Genomic DNA, 22,698 nt, shown 5'->3' with positions numbered 1-22,698 from the left:
GCCGGGAGTACGCAGGTACCCACCACCACGATGTTTCTTTTGTGATTGCTTTTGGCGTACGGGGAAGTGTCGAGTGCGAGCAAAGTTTTCTTGGCCTCGACTCTTTCTTGGCCTCGACCCCGCTGCCGAGAAACCACAAGAAATTGCGCGTTTTGGCCGTGCGAATAAATAGTCTATTCTCGATCTTCTGGTCACCAACATGAATGATTTTTTTGAGCCTTGATTGCATTCTTACGGGTGGGTTCCTGCTATTTAGTCAATTTTCCAAAGGAATGGGGATTTGTAGGTGCTTAGGGTGTCTTTGTCAGACTACCGGAAAAAAGCAAAAGAGAATTTTTTTCAAGAGGCAATCTAGTGATCCGCACATTACTTATTTTGCACTAAAGGTACATAAATCATCAAGCATATTTGAGAAAAATGTTTACATTATTAGGTAATTGACTGACATTATTTATTTTTATTTTTTGTTTAACATCTCTATTGTGGAATGATTGAGACTATATTGTCCCTTTTTCCTTTTAATCAAACGAATCATTGAAGAAAAAACACAAACACCAATGCCGTAGGCGTAGAAATACCCACCTGGGCGTGAATCATACCCTAGAGATCTTCGTTGGCAAGGTAGAAATTACGTCCAGTTCAAGTAGGCTGAATGTGATAAAATATAATTTATCGTCAACTTGTTCCATTTTTAATTACTTTAGGCATTTCAATAAATGCCGAAATTATAGTATATGAATGGTTAAACAAAACTTTTAAAGTAATGAAGATTCAGGATTTTCAGATACTTTTTTAAATCAGAATTTTAATTTGAATTCAGTGATATCTGTCCTAGAACAAATTGAAAGGCTCGCAAAAACAATAATTGCTGGCACAATGCATTAGACATAAGGAGTTAAGTGAATTCAATTAAAATAATTTACTTGAAATGAAACACCAATGATAAACATACCTCACGTTGAAGTCTTACCAGTCTATATCTTCAAGTTAGAAATGAGCGTATATGTTCAGTACTGGTTTTCATCATTAAAGACGAACAAGAAAATAATAATGAAGAATTTAATGACCATTGGACATATTTAGAAAAGTGTATAAAATTTATACTATCTATATTTGTGCGTTGTGATTCAGATGCACAGATTCTAGCCAATGGAACACATTAGTCCCGTAGACCATGATTCGAATTCAGATTTCTCGATTTTCTGTTGATTTGGCTATCAAGGCATTCTCTTCATTCATGAAAGGCTAAGGGTTTTTAAGGTATAAGATATAATGGCGAATTATTGTACACACAACAAATTTTCACACCTCCCCACTAAAAAAATCGGACTCGTTTAAATAGCATATGTAGTCATTTTACCATTCCATGCTGTTATATCATGAGTATTAATGATTTATAAACTGTTTCTAAACTAAAATGACTTCATAATCTCGTAGTATTGCGAAAGCTGTATTATCAAGTATTCAATTATGGAAATCATAACATTGCATATTGCTAATTATTATCGTTCTACCACTTCGCATTAACAAAAACCTAATTTTTTGGCCCAAATGTTTCTCTATTTAAAAAAAATTGGGAAGATTTTGATCCTTCGATCTTCCTCTCCAAATTTCAATTGCGCAGTTAATGTTACGAGCCATCTTCATAGAACGTCACGAAGCAATTGTACTGCGAGAAACTTCCTGTCAGAAAACTCATTCATCTATGCAGGGATTGATAATGGGGGAACTTGACCTGAGGGGAATTACTACTGAAAATGCATTATTTATGTGAAATAATTAAAAAATGTAACGTGAAGACGATTATATAATGACTTTTGCCAAAATGATGTAATAAAAGGAATAAAATTATATCACTTCTATAGGCAAAATAATAACATATATTAAAATTAATTACATTAAACATGCCAAAAAATTAAGATACCCTCTGCATACATTTTAGTGGTCTAAAGTTTTCGCTTAGAACTTGCATGGTTTATTTACGTGAGACGGCGATGGCTCACGCAAAGCCACGCCTACTATGCAGGACCAAAATATGCAAGAATTATGAAAGGGCTTGAAGAAGGTATAATTATTCCTGGTTTTCATAAAAAAATACTGCTAACAACAATCTCCAACATTTCCGTGCATACGATTAAATCTTTCAAAGAAAAAAGAAAGTTACGATGAAATATTAAAACACCTCATCGTATCTTCTCCGATCAAGGCTTCTGATAATGCTGCAGAACAAGAAGGAAGTAACTTTATATTGACTGATTGGTGGGATGGTCGAAAGGTATTTTGATTAGTGGGATAAGAAAAAATAAGGCTTTCAAAAGAAAAATAATATGCGAATATTAGTAAGATAGTTTCAGATTATTTTAATGTTATATAATGGAAATACAAGCCCAACTGTATCTTCATAGAGACAGCAAATGGCTATATTTGTCACATGCTCTATAAACAAGAACAAAAAAATTCATATGATCTTCACACAAGTCGCCTTTCTTCGGAAAAAATGAGCTATAATCGTTCATTTCGTGAAAGATTTAAGATGACATTAAAATGCCACCAAGTTATTTAATCAACATCAAGGTTAACGGACTTTTATTATCAATGGGGAATGGCCCATTTTATTGCATAAACTTGTATATCCTATATATCCAACAAACTCCTCCATGGGAGACCATATTTCTATAGAAATTAATGTGCACGAAATATCCTCTGTCTGCGCTGAGACTCCATTTCGCATTCGGCCGCCATTACCCGCCTGACCCTTCTATTTCTTTCTCCGCTCTCGTCGTGGTGGTATGCCATCCCCGCGGCAGGTGGCATCAGGGACGCTGGACGAGGCCGCCGTCGCGGACGCCGCCGACGGTTTCCGCATGGAGCAGGAGGAGAGCGGCGGCGCCAGCTTCGAGACGATAGCCGGTTTCGGACCGAACGGAGCGCAACCGCACTACACACCACCGAGGAATAGGGGCACCCTCTCGGCCCCCGGGGTGTGGGGGAAGGAGGCCCTAGTGTCCGGGGGCCTGAAAATTGACAATTCCAGCACGCTCGTCATAGATTCCGGCGGGCAGTATTACGGTGGGTGGTGCGATTTCATTGCTCTAAAGTCGAGGAGGATTCCGTTCGGACTTCGTCCTATTTGGGCTCCACGATATCCACGGTTATATTTTTATATTTTTCGCCTCGAGCGGTTTTTTCATCATCGGCAGAGGGATCGGAAATGTTTATTGAAGGCCTTTCCCTCGATTTTTAATTGCCCCACCCGAGACAATCGGTTATAACTATTCATGAAGTATGAGTTTTAATTAGCCTCGTGAAAAAAGAATACGGTAAAGAGTAAAGAATACGGTAAAAAAAATACGGCACTTTTTTTGTGAAGACAAAAGAAAGTTACATAAATTCGTAAATTTAATGTGATGACATATTGCTTTTTGTACTTCATGATCACGTAAGTAATAATTTGAATTTTTGAAAAAACAACTCTGTGCAGTATTAAATTGTCATCTCAGTCTCCGACCCTCATTAACTCCAATAAAACTTGAAACTGAGTAATGAAACGACTTCTTTGATCGTAAAATACAAATCATATCCAGTCTACGATTAAATTGTATTGAATTAATATTATTTTACTTTGGTGAATTTTTTCCTTACTTTATTACACATGTAGGTAAGGGTATCACTAGTTAATCATTCTAACTCCCGCCTTCTAGATGGATGTCGTATTTTCTCACAATTTTTGACTAAGTTGTCTATAAAAAGTATTTATTAAGTAAAATTTAATGTTATCGTCTTGTATTTATCAAACCCATACGTTTTCCTATATCTGCCTAGAGACCCTGTGACACGATGACCATGGAATGTATCTGCCTTTTACAATATATCATCCCTTATTTTCTGTCCTTTCGTGTTAGATGAAGAAAAATGAACAAATAAGTACGATCTCTTCCGGTCGTAACTTTCACTGTTACTCTTATTTTGTTATGAGTATCGGCTATGCTTAAAAATTTTTTCTGATGGCACAGAACATAGTCTCTTCGATTGATTAATGACAAATTTTAAATCAGTTAATTTTAGTGATCAGAGAACAGACCTGCGAAGGCATCGTTTAGTATGCACGTAAACCTGCAACGCTATCTTGAGTAATGACTTTCGGTTATGAATATACCAAATTCCTTGAAATTTAACGACGAATGGTAAATGCATAATACTGATATTTTTAAGAATCAAATGTTAAAAATAAACAGTTTAGTGTTAACAAAATTTAAATGTATTTGCAAATGGTGGATGTATTTCAAACAACAGTGTCTTCGTGTAGATGCGCCAGTTGCGAAATCTGATGGCTGTTTTTTCTCTCATGAATTTTCGTATTTACTCCTTTCAAATGACACCACCCTTTTTACATATGTATCAACCTTGGCTCCCATAACTTATTACAAATGGGAAATTTCTATCAAACTAATTACATCAATGAATCAGCTATCAACCTCCGCGGTGGTAATTCTGATACTACTCCCATTTCTCCAGGAAATTCGATGACGGCGGTAATTTCAATTTCCAGTTGAGCGGAACGATGACCTTCAGGGCAAGCAAATTTTTAAAATTAACAAATTCAAAAAAAAATTTTTACGTCTGGCCAGAAATGATACCTTGTCGACGTTTTGGTAATTTTTTTTGCTTCGCAAAACTCTTCCAAGAGAGTATGGGCTATGGTGATTCATCTCTGAAAGTCAGGCGTTTATACAATCGATCTAGACTCAAGGAGTAATAACATTTGCCGAAAGAAGGGCTGCCCAGAAAGGTCGGTTGCCAGCGTCCGACAGGCTAGCATGAACCCTTTTCTAAATCTCTCCTTTCAGATGGGACGACGGACGTGACCCGAACCCTTCACTTCGGCACCCCGACTGCCCTGCAAAGGGAGGCGTACACGAGGGTGCTGTCCGGCCACCTCAACCTCGCTGCCCTCGTCTTCCCGGAGGCCAACACGGAAGTGGTGGACGTGGATGTGGTCGCGAGGGCACCCCTCTGGTCCGTCGGACTTGACTTCCGCCACGGGACCGGCCACGGCGTCGGGTCGTTTCTCTCCGTGCACGAAGGTGAGGCAGACCGAAACTCCCACCTCTCGACGCCGATTGATTTTGACGTCTCTCATTTGTCTCTGTCGCTGCATCGGACCGAAAACGACCGATTTAAAGAGGTCCATTGCCGGACGATTGCCACCGTCGGGTGTCGAGGGTCGAAAAATGTCGGTGGGAAGTTGATGGAGGGTTGATTGGCTACGAGGAGACTGAGTTGATTCGATTATCGACGCTATTTTTTCATGTTAGATCACCTTCCCTCCATTATGCACGGTTTAAATTATTTTTTCCATACATGACATGGTGGAATAAGTGAAAATTCAATTAAAATAATGAACGCCAAAGATTATCACCACCATGTGGTGATAATCAAAACATGTGGTGATATTTATGGCCCATATGATTATCTTATTAATTAACCGTACACAGAGTAATTTTGTGATAACCCAAATCAATTTCTATGCATCGACGGTTGCAGCCTCTTTGTCAATATATTATGAGGAACTTGATAATGGGGCTAGTGTCACGGAAATCTTGGTCTATCAGCAGTGATATTTCTGATAAAATACAAAATAACTATTAATTATGAGTACCACAAATCTACGCCTGTAACTGAATGCGAAACATGAGGTATCAGATACATCGTATCTGATAGCTATGCAGGTCATGTCTGAGATTGGATGATACATAATATTTGATTTCTATAGCGTCGCATAACTTCCGCAAACTATTTCTTCATTAGGAATATTTTCGGGAGGGCCACTACTGCATTTGATGACTGTATCAGCAGTATATACGATACATCTATAAATCATTATATTGATGCCTATCGTCATCTGGATGTCTAATCTGTTCACTATTGCCCAACTGTGCGAGTACCTAGCTACTGTTTCAACATGTTTTATCTTATTTAAAATGTCTCTCTTTGTCATTAGTCGCAAGATGTCGGCTAATGTCGATATGGGCTTTAAAATTCCATGCTTCAAGATTTCGCATTTTCAACTGTTTTTACAGAGTAAACTTGCTAGTATTTTACTTTAACCCCAATATCATTTTTTAGCGTACTCTTTAAAGGTTTACTGGAGGAGCATACTGTAGTACCAACCTACCATCATTACAAAACTTATTGTAAGTTTAATTATAATATGCAATTTTTAAAAAAACGATTCATTAAATAGTTGATGATGAGGAGTAGCATACCGAGATTTGCCCTCCCTCAGCAAATTTACTAGATATATTTGTATTTAGTGATAAAAAACTGTCATTAAATTTCTCAGAAGGTGATTTACTTCTATGAATTACTCAATAATCAGAATTATAAAATCTTTCATGTTAAATATGAGCTGACAAAACGGCATATTAATAAAAGGTTTCACTTGTGAGAGTGACATTTGATTTTGAGAATCACTTTTTTTTGTCTGCTGATCGGGAGAGAATTGGAACAATGGATTGTGAATTAACACTCGTGCATGTGATTTCAAGCGTTACGGATGAGAAGGCAGATAATACCGATCGATTCATATTACTGATGATTCATTGCAGATTTTGTCTGCGTCCACGCTATAACAATATCATAAAACGATAAAGTTAGTTATTCGCTCGGTTCCGCCCCATTGGTCTTTTATTATCACCCGATCATCACAGTGATTTTATCGCATGCACCATTCGTCGGGCAGCGACCGTCACTAAATCACTTAAACAAAACTCTCGGACAATTCAATTCTTTTTATGCAAAGCGACTGGAGCCGCGATGCGCAATCTCCCTGCATCTATTGTCGCCGCGTACATTCCCCGGCCCTGGAGAGGGAAAGCGACCGGACTACCCGAATTCGACAATAGGAACGACTCTATTCGCCCTGGCGCCGTAAATCCTTAATCCCCTACACCTTATGCTAGCGATTTAATTGACGCTACTTCGGCTGCGAGAGGGTAGGTAAATCCCGGCCGCGTTGATGACGTGCTGGGCTGGCCAGGGTGCGAAGATGGAGGCATTGGAGCTTGCACCATTTGGGCCATAAAATACATTGCCCGAGTGCTTATCGGATCATGTATACGCATGCAATTATTCATGTCTACACATATTGTTTGCGAATGAAAATGCATTGATCATAGAATCATTCGTTTAATCTGACACTTGAATTCATTGCTCCAAATACTGACTTCGGGTTGGATGCCCGACGTAGACCGTTTTGAATAGGTAACGTGAAACAGCACGAAAAAACAATTGTTGCAACTTAGAAATACGTATCAATACTTTTCAATTGTTAGATAAATTAAGCGCTAAGTATTAAAAATTAGTGCTGAAGATATTATCATTTAAAAACATCTTATTCCACTATAAAGTAAGCTGTACAAAATAAACAGGGAACGGACTAATTTCAATGGCCTAAGGCTAAGATACAATGAGAAATGGAACCATATTTGTAGGTATAGTATCAATAGTTATTATGAGGGGTGACCGAGAACCAAGACCATTTGTGCCATTAGGGATTGACGGGTGATTCGGTTAATAAGAGGATTCAGGGAATGGAGGGATGTTGGAACGAAACCCTGCGTCGGCATTAGTCTACTTTTAATGAAAGTCCCCAATAGGTCCATAGTTTTACGCGCCATCCGATAGACGTCGAACTCTTAAAATGCTCTATACGTGGCTCCGAAAGTAGGGAGCAGGGTAACAATGAAAAAAAAATTCTTCCGTATCAGAGATTTGAACCCGGCCCCTCATGGTGGGAAGCCACAATATCAACCACGGCTTCAACTCGATTCCCTGTCCAAGGGATTTTTTTGCACAATAGAATATGGTTTTCTTTGTATGTTATAAACATTACAATGAAAATAATGAAAAGATACCGTCTACTTGCTACCTTAATTTCTCTGTTAAAGGGATTTTTTAGCACAATAGAATAGGGTTTTCTTTGTATATTAAAAATAGAACAATGAAAAGAATGAAAAGCTACCTTCTACCAGCTACCTTAAGTGTGATAAGTTTGCGGCACCTTCGCCTAGACCGCCAATATCTACTGGCCGTTACGTCACTACACCGAGTATATATTGACACAATTCAGTGCCAAAGAAGCGTTTTCCACAAACAAATATTTCCCTTTCATTATCAGTCTGGGATCCATTTAAAAAAACTATCTTGATAATAAGATGTTCCCAGTCCTTCATCAATAAAAGACAAATTCAGTGTGCTGAAAACACAGGATGAAATAATGCCGACTAAATCGGTTGATATTGGGTACCTGGGAAATGTACATGTATGTGGTAAAAATAGGAGAGACTGGGCGAGGATCGAATCGATTTTGAATACATGTTGATTGGTCACTCTAATAGTAGATCTATTAGATGCAGTAGACGAGTAGATAAGCCCTTTAGGAGCAGGATATTAGAATAGGTATCTAAGATATGCGCTTCACTGGCTTGGTGATATTTAGAGAGTGTATGGAGGATGAATAACCCAGCAGGCATCTACATCTACAAGGTAACATATAACACTATGGTATATTGAAGGGTAATTCCCCACGAGGCATATAGAGTCAAATTATGTTTTGCTCAAATTTTAGTTAAGTTACCGGCAAAAAATGCAAATTATTTCGAATAATAAAAGTAATGCTAATTACAGCTGCATACATTACGGTATCTTAATTTAAAATATTTTTCTGCACATGCCAGACGAACTGCTAGTAACAAGAGGATCATCAAAACAAGCGTTACATAAAATAATGGCAATACAGTAGCGCTACTTAGAATAAAAAAACACCTTTTTCCCTATGGTGCGATCTTTCGCATCTATTCTGATCCCTTGCTGTTCGTGGGAAAAATCTTATTTCTGTCGGTTATACACTTGATCTCTCCAATCTTACTAATATGATCTATCCTGCGGTATTAAGATTGGGCTAATATTCGTTATACATTTTCAGCATCACCGTCAAGAATACTTGCATCCAGCGTGAGTAAGATTTATTGAGTAAGCTAATTCCAATCCCTCGGTGATTTCCATCATAGTTCCTTTAACAATTCATGTAAACAAGTACGTTTGCCATGAAAAAGTTTTAAAAATCTAGCTATTCTTAATTGCAACATGATCTAATTCGGCAATAGAACCAATATCATCTTATGTACGAGAGAATGGGGAGGGATGAGAATGCTATGACCGAATGTGATAAAGGGTCTCTCAAAAAGATGAATCAGAAATATGTGTAACAACAGAGCAGTGTTTGAAATCAACAAAGGCGAAAAAAGAATGTAAGAATATTATGATAATAATAGAATATACTAAAATAAAGTCGGCACCTAGTGTTTGTATGCTAAAATTAGGTTTACTTGTTCTGTAAACAATATGACAGGGATATACGTGATTTAAGTATGTTAGAAATAAGAAACTTGAGCTGCATCTTAATGTCTTACGGATTCAATTCCTCTAATCTGTTATTGCCGTGCGCGGGCAAATGGTGTCCACAGACACACGTTCCCAGGTTGCCTCACCGCACCCGATGCATGGGTTAGGGATGTTTCTTTCTCCAACTCCACCCCATTCTTTTTTCATTCTGGACCCGAAACGGGGCACCTTTTGGCTACTTTTGGATCCCCGTGCTCGTAAAAGGGAATGCCCTCGCAAGGGATTATTATTCCGTGCACCTCCCCCACTGCTTGCCGGATGGTCTCGCGGAGGGAGAGCGTGGGCGAAGGGGAAGAGGACCCCGCCCATCCCTTCGACAGCGGGGGTGGTCCTTCCCTTCCGTCCACCGACGCCGTCCCTCTAGGGCCAGTGCTTTACGACCCTGCGGCTCACCCCGTCCCGTCACGTGGTCGTCCGGGAATGCGGGGCCTCGTGCGCGGAACGATAATTGCCCACTCGTGGTTTCAGTGACCCGAGGGTGCAAATGTCTTCGGATACGAGCCTTCTTTCTCATCCACGACCGACATTAACCCATTTACATCGATGCATGGAAAAATGTTGCGGAGGATGGCAATCCGATCATCATTTCAACCTTGGATAATTATCGAAAAATAATAGGAATCATAACTCTCTCATCATCGTCCACAATACCTCAGATAGGTTAACTGCAACGTTTTGCTTAAGGTTTCCGACTCATCTCTTTCTGAGCCTATTGGCATTACGTTGCGACAGGCCGTCCGTATTAAACTCCTCTCCACTTGCACTTCACTTCCTAACAAATCCGTCATTTTCCATGGTGCACACATTCAATACTCTTGGTTCTTCTCTATTAAATTGTTGCATATCGCATTTTTTGCATCTACTCTAAATTCATTTTATCGACTTAATTTTAAGATACCTCGACGGCTGAGGTAATTTGCATTCAAATCTACAACGTGCTCCCATACATTTGGATGTTAACGCACAAATTACTTTCGCAGACACTTATAAAATGCACATTAGAACAACATGGATCATTTTAACCAACTACATGTACTTTGTTAATTACCTCTGCGTTTTGAATCGGCTATAAATCGATACATCATTACCATTCCGTGCTGGAATGTTTATCCGAAAAAAAAATCCGGCTTCGTATCCATTCCCACAAGAATAATGAGCCACCCTTGAATCGGACACAAATTGTCTCATTCAAGGGTGGCTGACGCTTATTTAATCCCTCTTTCCTGGATTAAAAGAATGTGAAGAGCAAAGCACTGCACGAATTACCGCAAAACTAAAAAAGCGGAATTCTCATTGATATAGAAATAATCTGTGCCTTTTACTAAAATGAAGGCTAGTTGATGGAATCTCTCAAATGTATTTGATGGAAATATTCAGAAAGTAGCTGATTAAAACGATTTATTCCCAATACGTCGTCCTCTGGGGTTCTTCTGGCGTTCCAGTTTTCGCTCATACGTCATGGCATGAGCTATAGCTCAGTGTAATCCAAAGAGATCATGCTAATATAAAATGCCCAAATAATATTATTAAGGAAATAAATTCAGCTGTATATTGTTAATATATAGAAGAACTGTATAACAAAGAACTTAGACCAATAAAGTTAGACATAGAAAAGGAACAAGACATAGAGGAGGATAGCTTAGGTCCAAGCATACTCGACGATGAGATAGGAAGGGCATTAAGGGAGATGAAACTAAATAAGGCCGTGGGGGTGGATAACATTCCCGCGGAACCATTAAAATGTTTAGGAAAATTTGGGAGGAAGAGGCTATATGGGCTGATCCGTAGTATCTATGATGAAGGAATCTGGCCGGAAGTTTTTTTGAGATAAGTTTTAGTTCCTATTCCGAAAAAGGTAAAGGCTACATCATGTGAGGACTACAGGATGACAAGTTTGATATCCCACTTAGCTAAAGTTGTTCTCAGGATAATTAACAAAAGGATAGAGAGTAGGGCCAGTGATTAGTTAGGGGATGATCAGTTTGGGTTTAGGAAGGGGAGAGGTACGCGTGATGCCATTGCAGCAATGAGATTATTAATCGAGAGGAATATAGAACACAACCAGGAGGTATTTGCCTGTTTCGTAGATTTCGAAAAAGCATTTGATAGAGTGAATTGGGAAAAACTAATGAGTATGTTGCAGAAAAAAGGGAATAGATTGGAGAGAAAGGAGGCTAATCCGCAACCTGTACATGTCTCAGACTGCTCAGGTGAGGGTGGGGAACGTGGAGTCCGGTTGGGCAGTGTTAGGAAGAGGTGTAAGGCAGGGTTTCCCATTATCACCGCTGCTGTTCAACCTGTATGCAGAGGAAATGATTAAAGAGGCATGGGAAGAACTGGAGGTAGGAATGAAGGTGGGCGGGGAATTCGTAAAATCAGTTAGGTTTGCTGATGACCAAGCTTTAGTTTGTCAGTTAGCCAAGGCGTTGCAAGCATTGCTGAGTGAATTGGAAATTCAGTGCGACAGGTATGGGATGAGAATCAATAAAAATAAAACAAAGGTTATGCGATTTTCTAGGAAGAAAAAGGCTAAGCTAAACATTAAAATAGGAGGGCAAAAACTAGAGCAGGTAGAACAGTTTACGTATATGGGAAGTGTTTTGGACCAACACGGTCAAGGTAGCAGGGACGTAAGGAGAAGAATTGCGCTAGGCATGGAGGCTTTCACAAGGAGGAGGGAGTTGATGACGGGGACGTTGAATAAGGATCTTAAGAAAAGACTCGTGAAAACTTTGATATGGAGCGTAGCCATGTACGGCGCGGAAACGTGGTCATTGAAGCGGGAGGATAGACGTAGACTGGAGGCTTTTGAAATGCGGGTGTGGAGAGGAATGGAGAAGGGAAAATGGACAGAGAAGAAAACAAACGAGGAAGTACTTGGTATGATGGGCGAAGAGAGGGGTTTGTTGGGAGCAATCCTATGGAGGCAGGAAAAGTGGCTGAAGGGGGTATTGACCGGCAGCGGGATGTTGAAGACTGTAATTGAGGGGAGAAGGTTAGGCAAACGAGGAAAGGGAAGGAACAGGATAGGGATGTTGGACGGGATGAGGGGAGGAAGAAAGTACTCAGAGCTGAAGAGGGACCTGATGTAAAGTAGGATGTTGTGTTTTGCTAGGGGTCACAAATTGTTGAATAAGTAATTATGTCCACCCAAAAACCTACCTTAGCCGATAGATTACGTAATAGTTGTTAAGAAATAGTGGAAAATATTTCAAAATTTGCTAATGACTTAAGCTAATGAAGGATTGCTAGATAATAGAAGTTTATAATTTTCTGTTCGTTACAAAAGACACTACTAAATATTTTGTATACTTGAAGGCACTTCATTCATATTAAAAAGTAATCCCAACAGAAAGGCAGTTCCTATTCCGGCATATATACTAATTATATGGATTGATTGTTAACAGTATTACCATCATAAATTTATGAAAGTGCTCCGAATGAAGGAGACATGTTTTTATTTTTACTCGCTAACTTTTAAAAAACATGTTTGATCTTTTTTTATTCAGCTCCCATCAGTGTCAGCTATTACGGCGACGCGACAACGAAGTTTAAAGAAGGATACTTTTTCTCAGATGGTAAGATATTTTAGTGAGTCTAAAGATTATAACTTTGCAACTTTTCTTGTCAAAATCTACGTAATACAACTTTATTATTTAATAAGACCCTCTCAAGAAATTCATAAACTTTGCTGCAAAAGTTTTACTGTCCAACTGAACTCCTTTCATATTTATAATGTAGTCATTTCACAGAAAGCGTTTGCCTCTTCTTTGTGCTAAAACAGATATGTATATTTAAAATGAAACTTGGTGATAGTAAAGAAAGTCTGAAATGACAATTCCTAAATGCAAGGGTCCCGACTCTTCTCGGGTCAAATATAGTTTATATTTTCTTTCAATTTATTTATAACTAAAAATAAAACCTTTTTCTTCAATGTGGGTTTTATTACTGATGTCATCACTTTTATATTAACTACCCGAGAATTAAATTAAATATTAGAAAAAGAAATAATATTTTAATACCTGCATTTGAAATGGCTATAACTTTTAAAGCCAATCGTGACTTTGTCTTGAGACACTCCATTGATTTTGATGGTGTTTTTATGCCGTAGAACTACGTTTGATAGCTCGGCTCTGTGCCATTTTTTGAAATGCCATGTTGAGCCGGCATAAACTGAATTACGACGAGCTTTTATTTCGAAATGCTTTAATGCTTCCCTTCCATTTTCAGAGCCAGGATATTATCACGAAGGAGAATTTGGAATAAGACTCGAGAATGTCTTGGAGGTTGTTAAAGTGGAAACAAAGGTAAATATTTCCATGAAAACGAAGTAGAATTGTTCAAAAACGTAATTGAACAAGTTATTCTAATGGCGAGAGAGGCTATGACATTCACTTATTAATGAATTGCCTTTAAAAGATTTCATGAATGAAAATACTTGAAATAAAATACACAGCAGCGCAGCTATTAAGAAGGAGAACCTTAGGTGCAGCTTTCTCAACCTGAGAAATATTTTTTTCATATTTGAAATGAATGTACCTGACGCATGTCCCTACTATGATGTTCGTACCTTCGATTGTTTTGAAGTACGTGCTTGTAAATTTTTAAATTATTAAATTCGTAAAAAAGCTTTGAAAAAATATATATGTTGCTTTTCAGTCGTTTTTGTATCTGCTAGAAGTAATATGTTCAGCAGAAAAGCTTCCTATTTGAAATTCTAAAGCATTTGCATGAAAAATTCATAAAGATATTGTTTCGTCGAAATTACCATTTATTGAAGATATCTTCAGCTTCTGAAAGTATTCACTTGTTGGTTTAAGATTACAAATATTGGTACATTTCTCATTAGTATATAGTATATCTCAAAATAATTCCGCGAACGAATTATAATTTCAGTACAAATTCGACGGACCTTATTTGGGATTCAGCTCGGTTACTCTCGTCCCATACGAGCCCAAGCTCATTGATCTGGACCTTTTGAGCAATGAACAGGTGAGTATCAAGAGCATTTGTAATGTGTACGATTAACAGATCAAAGAGTACAAATTTGCATTGGCCATATAGATGATTAACATTGATCTTGGATTTGCTTGCATTCTTTAATATCAAACTAATCAACTCATAATGAAATCCAATCTAATGGAAGTCATTTCATTTACCATATTTCTAGTTAGCAACCCAAAATGAATGTATACTTTCTTTGGGAGAGGCTGCCGTATGCAGCAGGGTAATTATACGATGCCTACAAATTCGAGTTCCCAATCAGGAGTTTTGCTAATCGGATATAGAATGCCATAGCGTATGCCTGATTTTACCCGGCCATTTTATATTACTGTAAATATGAGAAAGCATTTCTATAGGATTAACAGAAAAATGTTTTATTTTAGTAATACTCGTTTCCGAAAACGCAGTATGCAATTTAAATATATTTCCTGATAATCTTTCGATTTTTCGATCATTGCCCTTGTAAAAATTGTATCTCGGAATATGTCAAATTTCTTCGAATAGTATTAACTTTTTTTTTAATTTGAGGCCTTTAGTCGCACCGCTATTTTTTCAGATTTTTTCACACAAGATTTTCTCGGAATTTCGCAACCCTTTTTCTCTCAAATCGAATCAAGTTTTGCTCGCCCATCATCAATATTATTCGCTAGAGAGATTTGGATTTGGCGGGCCAATTTGAATTGTATTTTATTGGATATTCAAACTTTTTACTATATAATAATCGCATAAAGAGCACATTTCTCATTAAAAAGATTTTTCCCGCAGTTACTCGCTGCGACGCAGCACTCATTACGAGATGATCAAAGTCACAGAACAGCAACGAGAAATTATTCGGCAAGCCTATCTTTTCACGTAAAAATCAGTCTCAACGAGTATATCTCGAATGCAAATTTATTTGCTAAGGGGGCGTGTTCAATCAATTACGGGAATATGAGTTATTTGAAAAAACACTTTTATTAATTTGTCTTTATCAGTATTATTTCCTTCGATGTAGTCCACGTTAGATATTTTCTACACACTTATGATAGCGCTATTTTCAATCCTTAAAATACTTCTGTAACTTGATCTTTGGCACAGCTCTTAGCTCTCTCAGCGATGCATTTTAAATCACATCTATGTTTATAAAACGACAACCCTCTAAGGCTATATTTATTTTGCGAACAGAAAAAAGTCACTCAGGGGCGCCATGTCTGGCGGAAACGGAGACTGGAACATCATTACAGGGCTGTTTTTGGCCAATAATTAACTAACAAGCTGTGAAGTTTCTGCAAAACCATAAATTTTTTTATCTCAAATACGGCCGTCTTTTTAGTACGGCTTCACACAAACGACGTCGAACTTATAAGTAATTTTCTTTATTGCTCGTTTGATCTTTTGGCAAGAATTCATGGTGCACTACAATTTTAGAACTCTCGTTACTTTTTGAACACACTTCGTTTCACTCCCCTCATGAATCTGTCTGAGGCAAGAAATTTCACGGTAAAACGGAAAAATCATAACACAAGTAATCTTAAGGTTTTCATTTGGCTAGCAAAAATCATTGATTGCAACCGCGTTTATGCTACTTGCGTCCAGTCCCAAAACGTTTACTCCGCTGCAGAACTTGTTCTACTGTTGACTTAAAGCACCTCTCGGGGGAAGTGGGAGTGGAAAATTCACTTCTCCGTAATTTTGCTTCCAAACTAAAGGGTATGTTCCAAAAGTTATGCAATTATTTTTTTAAGGTCCATCATTACAATTTTCCTGCCTCCTTAGGATTTATCCCAACAAACCCCTCTTCTCGCCATTAGCTCTCAGCTCATTAGTTTTTCCCAACTCACGTAAGCAAACGTCTTTTCGAAATCTACGAAACAGGCAAATACGTCCTGATTGTATTCTATGTTACTCTCGATTTGTAATCTCTATACTACAATGTCAGCGGACGTGCCTCTCCCCTTCTTCAACACAAACTGATCATCCTCTAAGTAATAATTTTCCATACTCTCCATTATTTGGTTAATGATCCTGAGAACCTCTTTAGCTGCGTGGGAAATCAGACTTATTGCCCTGTAATACTCAAATGATGTATGCGTACTGTAATACTGTAATGATGATTCTGTATATAGATTCTGATTATGATTACAGTCGCGCCGTAGACAGGTCAAAACTGCAAATGTGAATGTCCTCTCTTTGTGTTTCTGTTTTAAAAAATCTATCAGTGTTTTTATATATTTGTGCATCGCTGAAGAGCGTTCTATTTCGAAGATATGCACTCGTGTGTACCTTTTCTTTTCTGTCTCGACAGAGGCGGATGCTCAACGATTACAATGCGCGCGTGAGGACCGAGGTGGGCGCTGAACTGAAGCGACAGAAGAGAATGCGCGGCTTCTACTGGATGATGTCGAAAACGCTTCACGTCCCCGAATGCAAGACTAGCAAGGTTACCCACTCCTCCAAGTCAAGGATGACCTCGGTCGCCCAAAGGGCCGGACTTCATGCCCTTTGTGCTGTGGTGGTCGTCACGGCGGCCGCCTGGAGTCAAAGGTGGTAGGCCCAGAGGAAGAAGAGGATCCTCCCATTTAGCTATGGATTTTAGCTGCGCGTATTGTGCTATGTGAGGCGGAGCTCAGGGACCCACAGAGATGGAATGAAGCCGACGGCTAATTATGTTGTTTTAAACTGAGTGCACGGTGGTGGCAAGCACAAATTACCGTATTCCAGCCGTTATGTGTTCGTTACTCAAACCTGGGACCATGGCAACGCATTTGCGCCGCTCTATCCCCGATCAAAAGGTAAATTCTTTAAGCGACAGATAAGGAGAGACTGTACTGCACATACATGTACCTACACGTGTTTTATCGGGCGCTATCTGAGGTAAAAAAGAATCCCTCTTCCACGCGAGTAAACTCGAAATATTTTACAGGAGACCAAGGAACAACTGTCTTGTTTTTTGAAACCTAGTTCCAAAATTAGAGGATCGCGCCAACGTATTGACAATTCATGTTTGACGCTTTTCAATTTTATCGTGCCTGCTCTCGTAAAGAAAGGGTTGGGAATCGGATGAGAAGGAATCGACATTAATTCAAAGAAAATGGACTTGGTGAAGCAAGTAAGTTTTGAAAATTATTATTATTAATATAAAATGATAACGTGGCCGCAGGAAAGAACCCAATTTCCAAATAAGGGAGACCATGGCATATGCGCGGCTACGTAAAAATATGGTAGTGTTTGATGGAGATTTTTGCATGTCAACTTCCAAGAATTACGCAACCAATTACCGATCAATCATGATGAATTACTCTGAATGAATATTCTAAGATTGTTTCGATTACTTAAATGCACTATCAAGTGAAATTCAACCAAAGAATTGTACTTAGTTTTTTTTTGGCACCATAGGACACAGCTATGACAATGGTAACCGATTGTGAGCTTTGGGAACAATTATAGTGTAAAAAGTTTCATAAGCCATTGCGTAGGACGGAGAAATGTGTAATCTGTTATTATGTACATTGTAAATTGAGTATAATTATAAAGCTGGTTTGAATTATTTATGTTGTACATGACCACAAATTATTCAGAAATATTTCTTTATCTAGATTTTTTCGATCTGAAAACTTTTTAATAATATTGCCTTCCATGAAAGGCTGCTTATGCTGATAATTATGTAAAGACATGCATGTACGGAGGCAAAACAAATACTTATTTATTAAAAGAATGTTTAAACTTTTCTGTGTAGTCCTTCACTCTATGTAAGTTTAAAAGTTATTTTTTGACAGGTAAGTGAGAAGTTTTTAAAATTGAATAATGCCGCATTCCGAAATACGTTAACTTTCTGGATCCTGCTTCAATATTGAGCTTCGATATTTCTGGTAAGTTTCGGGATTAGTGAGCTTCGATAATTTTATGGCCCGAATGCATAAAGCACACTAATAACCAATCGTCACCATCCCCTCCATTCCCCGCCGAACAACCTCTTCGCCTCTCCCATTGCCACTTTTTCCGTCCTAAACTAACTGCATCTTACATTCATCCCGGAAACATCATCCTTCGTTCAACGAAGGCAGCATGACCACGGCCAATTCAAAATCATGAAAGTGCCCTCTTTATTCGTACGCATGTTTTAATATTGTCTTTAATATGCAATTCATGTGCAGCCTAGAGCTATGCTAGAGGAAAAATGCTGATTGATTATTGTTGGATCACTCATGAAAATTAGGCTGAATGGTAGCCCATCTAGCGTCTAGTCCTTAACGAGGCGGCTGCAAAGGCATCTGACTCCAGTGTGACGACCACTCTAGAAATGGTGTCTTGTTAAAAATAAACAATTGAAGATAGTGACGGGGAATTACCTCAATAATTTATCCCACGAATGTATTATGTACACAATTATGAATATGAGTCCTGGAAACTACGGGACCTAGTGCGCTGGGACGTGTATCGTGTCCGCCAGCGGAATATGCAAGGTTCCGTTTCCCGTTATCAGACGAAATGCTGGCAAAGAACACTCCACAGCAGTAGGAAAGAAGGAGACAAAGAAAAGGACCGATACAGTTAGATTGGAGACTTGGAATGTTAAGATGATGTTAAGGAGCGGGAGATTTGTAAATTTAGATATTTTAAGGTTGTTCGAGATCGGATATATGGGTAGCGGGAATTACTGGATCGTTAGTTATAGAGTGATATACAACAGAGTGAAAATAACCGTAAAGAAGAGGCAGTAATAGTAGAAAGAAGCGTAGTAAACATAGATCAGGTAATGTTAGTATATTGTTAGCAGAATTTAAAGGTGAACCAACGAGGTTGACCACTATTCAGGGGTCTAACTATCGGGAAATAAATAAAGTGAGGAAGAAGTCAACTGGGTAAACGGTTATGTAGAGGAAATAATTGAGAGTGTTTCTTCAAAATAAATTCATGAAGATATAGAATTGGAATGCAGCGGTCGGCAAAGAGAGAGATGGTAACGAGGTACAGGACTTCGGTTTAGAAACAAGGAATGACCGCGTGAACAAAGAAATAGAAGACAAGATCAGAGTCAAGAGGATAAAATCCGGATGACCGATAAGGAAATGGAATTTGTAACCATTTACAGGTACGAAAACAAAGAAGTTCCAGGGAGATGGGCAAAGAAGCAGACATATGGGATGGGATCAGAAAAGAGGTATCAAAAGCCGAAAAGCAAATATAATTAAAGTTACTAAGAAAAAACAACGAAAATATGGATTAAGGATGAGGAGATTAGAAAAATATATTAGAGATGGATTTTAATAGAAGGATGTACAAATAAATAAATAAATAATATACTCAGGTAGAAAGTTAATAATGGAGAAAGAGGAGTGGTAAAATATGAAGAGCAAGGATACAGATTGTTTACAAAGGTAGTACGCTGCACAGAAAAGTGAAAGAAGATTCAAGAAGTAACAAGGAAAAATCCTTGCACGCTAAAAAGACGACAGAATAATTGTTGCTTAATCAAGGGAAGATTCAAGAGAGGCAGAAATAGTGCATCAGCAATCTATTTAATAACGTTGGCCAGAGAGTTTTTAGTTGGAGTTTAGAACGTACAACCATTAACAAGCGCTTCCCACGCTTTCTAGCATTAAAAAATGGGCAAAAAATATTTTTTACCACAGATTTTGAACCAGTCTTCTCACATCCACTCCTTTTATTCTGACCTTACAACCAAGCTCCAATATCTAACGACGACAATCCACGATGACTTCATCCATCGCCCTGTCTATAGTTCAATACCCAAATAATACAAAAGAATATAATATATGCAACTAAAATCGCTTTCTGCTATTTGTAAAAATCTCTTTGAGGAAGAATTCAACTCAAGTGAACAATGTCTAGTACTAGGATGACTTGACTGCCTAATAAAATCACCCCATAAGAATATTAACAAGAAAAAGAATTTAATCTCAACAACTTCTAGTGTAGAAGATATCGTCCTCCCTTTACATCCTTCAACAGAATTCAGAGTAGTCTTACAACTAGAATCAGTAAATATTCCTTAATTCTCCCCTTAATCTCTCTTCTCCATCTCCACCCTGCTCCTACCGTATCCGCTAACCCTGACTTGTGCAAAAATCAACTTCTTAAACAACAGCCAACCATCCAATACATCCAGTCCGTGGCAAAATATTACCCAATTACAAAATTCTACCAATTCCGTTTGCTTCCAAACATTGACATAACTGACTCATTCCTCCACAACACTAATTTCATCTGACATTCAGATAACTGTATGAAATGGGTTTCAAAATTCACCCGGAATTGACACAATATAAGATATATCATTCTTCAACAAAATCTTCCTAATCCTCTCCTCTTCCTTTTTCATTGCTGAATTTGAATAATTCTCTGAATGGCAATGGATTTTAAACCTTCACTCTAATCACCATCATCATTTAGTTCTCATTTTATTCATCCGGCAATTGAACCATGACAGTTACTAAATCAGAAAAAAGCGGAACCTTGAAACAACGCGTGAAAACCTACCACATACAATAGCCCGCTCAGAAGCCATGTTATCCGCCGATAAATATTTTTACCTACCATGGTTTGCACAAGGTGAATGAAAACACATCCACGATCTGCGGAGGTGTGAACATTCCACTAATCAAATATTCCCTTCAAAAAAAATCAATCACTCCCTTTCAATTCACAGTATACATGTATAAAGACTGTAGGGATAAAAATTCATACCAAGTTATTCTTCATTTGACTTCTTATATATCTTTCCTTCAAAAATATATCTGGGGACGATATCGCTTAATTATCAAGGATTCTAAAGCGTCGATAGGCGACTTAAATTCTTAGCATAACTTTTGAGGCTGCGCCACCTTAAATGTAAAGGGTCTTTACATGAAAGCGTAAATACTATATGTACATACATAAGCGTAAATTTACTATAGATGAATATTTTCCAGCGGACGTTTTTCGTGAAGGAATATTGGATTACTTTCCTGTTCTCTTTCAATCCGATTGTGACTCAATATACAATGAGCGTCAACGTCCGTCTTGCTATTGGGAAAAAATCCAGATATTCGCTCTAGCAGCATTTCTCCCTCTGAACACCTTCTCTAAGACTTAAGTTGTCACAGAATAGACGGCATTAAGAGCGCACAACACACTAATAATTAACTTCCTGAAAAGGACTGCCAGAGCACTACACTTTAAATTTCTACAACTTCCCCTCTTCCCAAACATTTACACCAACTACTGAGGAAAAATCACTTTCATCGAAGCTCCGTGAAATTCTGAAACCCAAAATTTAAATGTATAATCAAAGTCCTGGATGGAGAGGTCCAAAAAAAAGCCCAAAACTTAGCATAAATTTGCGTTAGCGATCATATTAAAATCAATCTCTATAAAAGGCAACTTAATCTGAACCCCTGAACAAAATCTCTGAATCTTAAAGCATAAAATGCTCTCTTTAAGGCTAAATAATAACCTCTTCGCCTTTCTTACATCACGGGCAGATATCTTTCCTCAGCATATCCAGGTCACATTATGTATAAACATAGACTTAGGATACCAGAACTCGCGTATGCAGATTTAGACAATAAGCTGAAATTCAGTCCCATACAGTAACCTGAAGTCGTTTCTTCTACGAGAAAATAGAACATATAAAAACATTGAAGTCTAAATCCTCCTCTGCACCAAGTAAATTACCACTTAAAGCAATAAAAAATTACCCACTCCCTCCACCGCCTTTCTTCTTAAAATTTTTGACTTTTCCCTTGCCTGCAATCATGTTTCCACGGTCTGACGAGCCGCGAAAATAACAATACTACTGAAACCTAAAAAAGACCTTAGCAATCCCAAACACTTTTTCCATCCTCTTCTCTCTTAAAATTATTAAAAAATGCCATATAAACGATCCTGAACACCCATTTTTCCAAATCCCAGAGCGATGTCGTTTTGCCTCTGAAATTTCAACTTCTTACCAGCTGGCACGTGTTATATTATTCATGATCCATCTAACGGCTGTCGCACCTCTGCCACTTTTCTCGAAGCACAGAAAGTCTTTGATAAGGTGTGACACGATGATCTCATTTCCAAACTTTCCTCTTTGAGCATTCCGCTTTTCTTAATATAAATCATTATTTCTTTCCTCTCAAATTGCCATTTTATTATAGCAAAAGCAAATTTGTACTCGAAAATATTCCCAGCCCGAGCTTGTATGCCACAAGGAGTCATAATATCACCGTTCCCTTACAATATTTTCATGAATTATATTCCCAA

At 38.2% G+C, this 22,698-nt stretch overlaps 1 protein-coding gene across 1 annotated transcript in view; it reads left to right on the top strand.

Annotated features, from left to right (window-relative positions):
- Positions 1-18,152, top strand: part of LOC139701050 (xaa-Pro aminopeptidase 1-like) — a 144,519-nt gene extending 126,367 nt beyond the window's left edge. The window contains exons 9-14 of the mRNA XM_071599625.1: positions 2,808-3,069; positions 4,848-5,084; positions 12,975-13,043; positions 13,696-13,772; positions 14,362-14,457; positions 16,754-18,152. Coding sequence (XP_071455726.1) covers positions 2,808-3,069; positions 4,848-5,084; positions 12,975-13,043; positions 13,696-13,772; positions 14,362-14,457; positions 16,754-16,999 — 987 coding nt within the window. The 3' untranslated portion in view covers positions 17,000-18,152. The remainder of the gene's footprint in view (positions 1-2,807; positions 3,070-4,847; positions 5,085-12,974; positions 13,044-13,695; positions 13,773-14,361; positions 14,458-16,753) is intronic.
- The last annotated feature ends 4,546 nt before the right edge of the window (positions 18,153-22,698 follow it).

Source organism: Hetaerina americana, unplaced genomic scaffold (assembly GCF_022747635.1).
Source record: "Hetaerina americana unplaced genomic scaffold, ioHetAmer1.1.p SCAF_11, whole genome shotgun sequence".
Lineage (NCBI taxonomy): Eukaryota > Metazoa > Arthropoda > Insecta > Odonata > Calopterygidae > Hetaerina > Hetaerina americana.
This window is presented reverse-complemented; position numbering and strand designations above follow the sequence as displayed.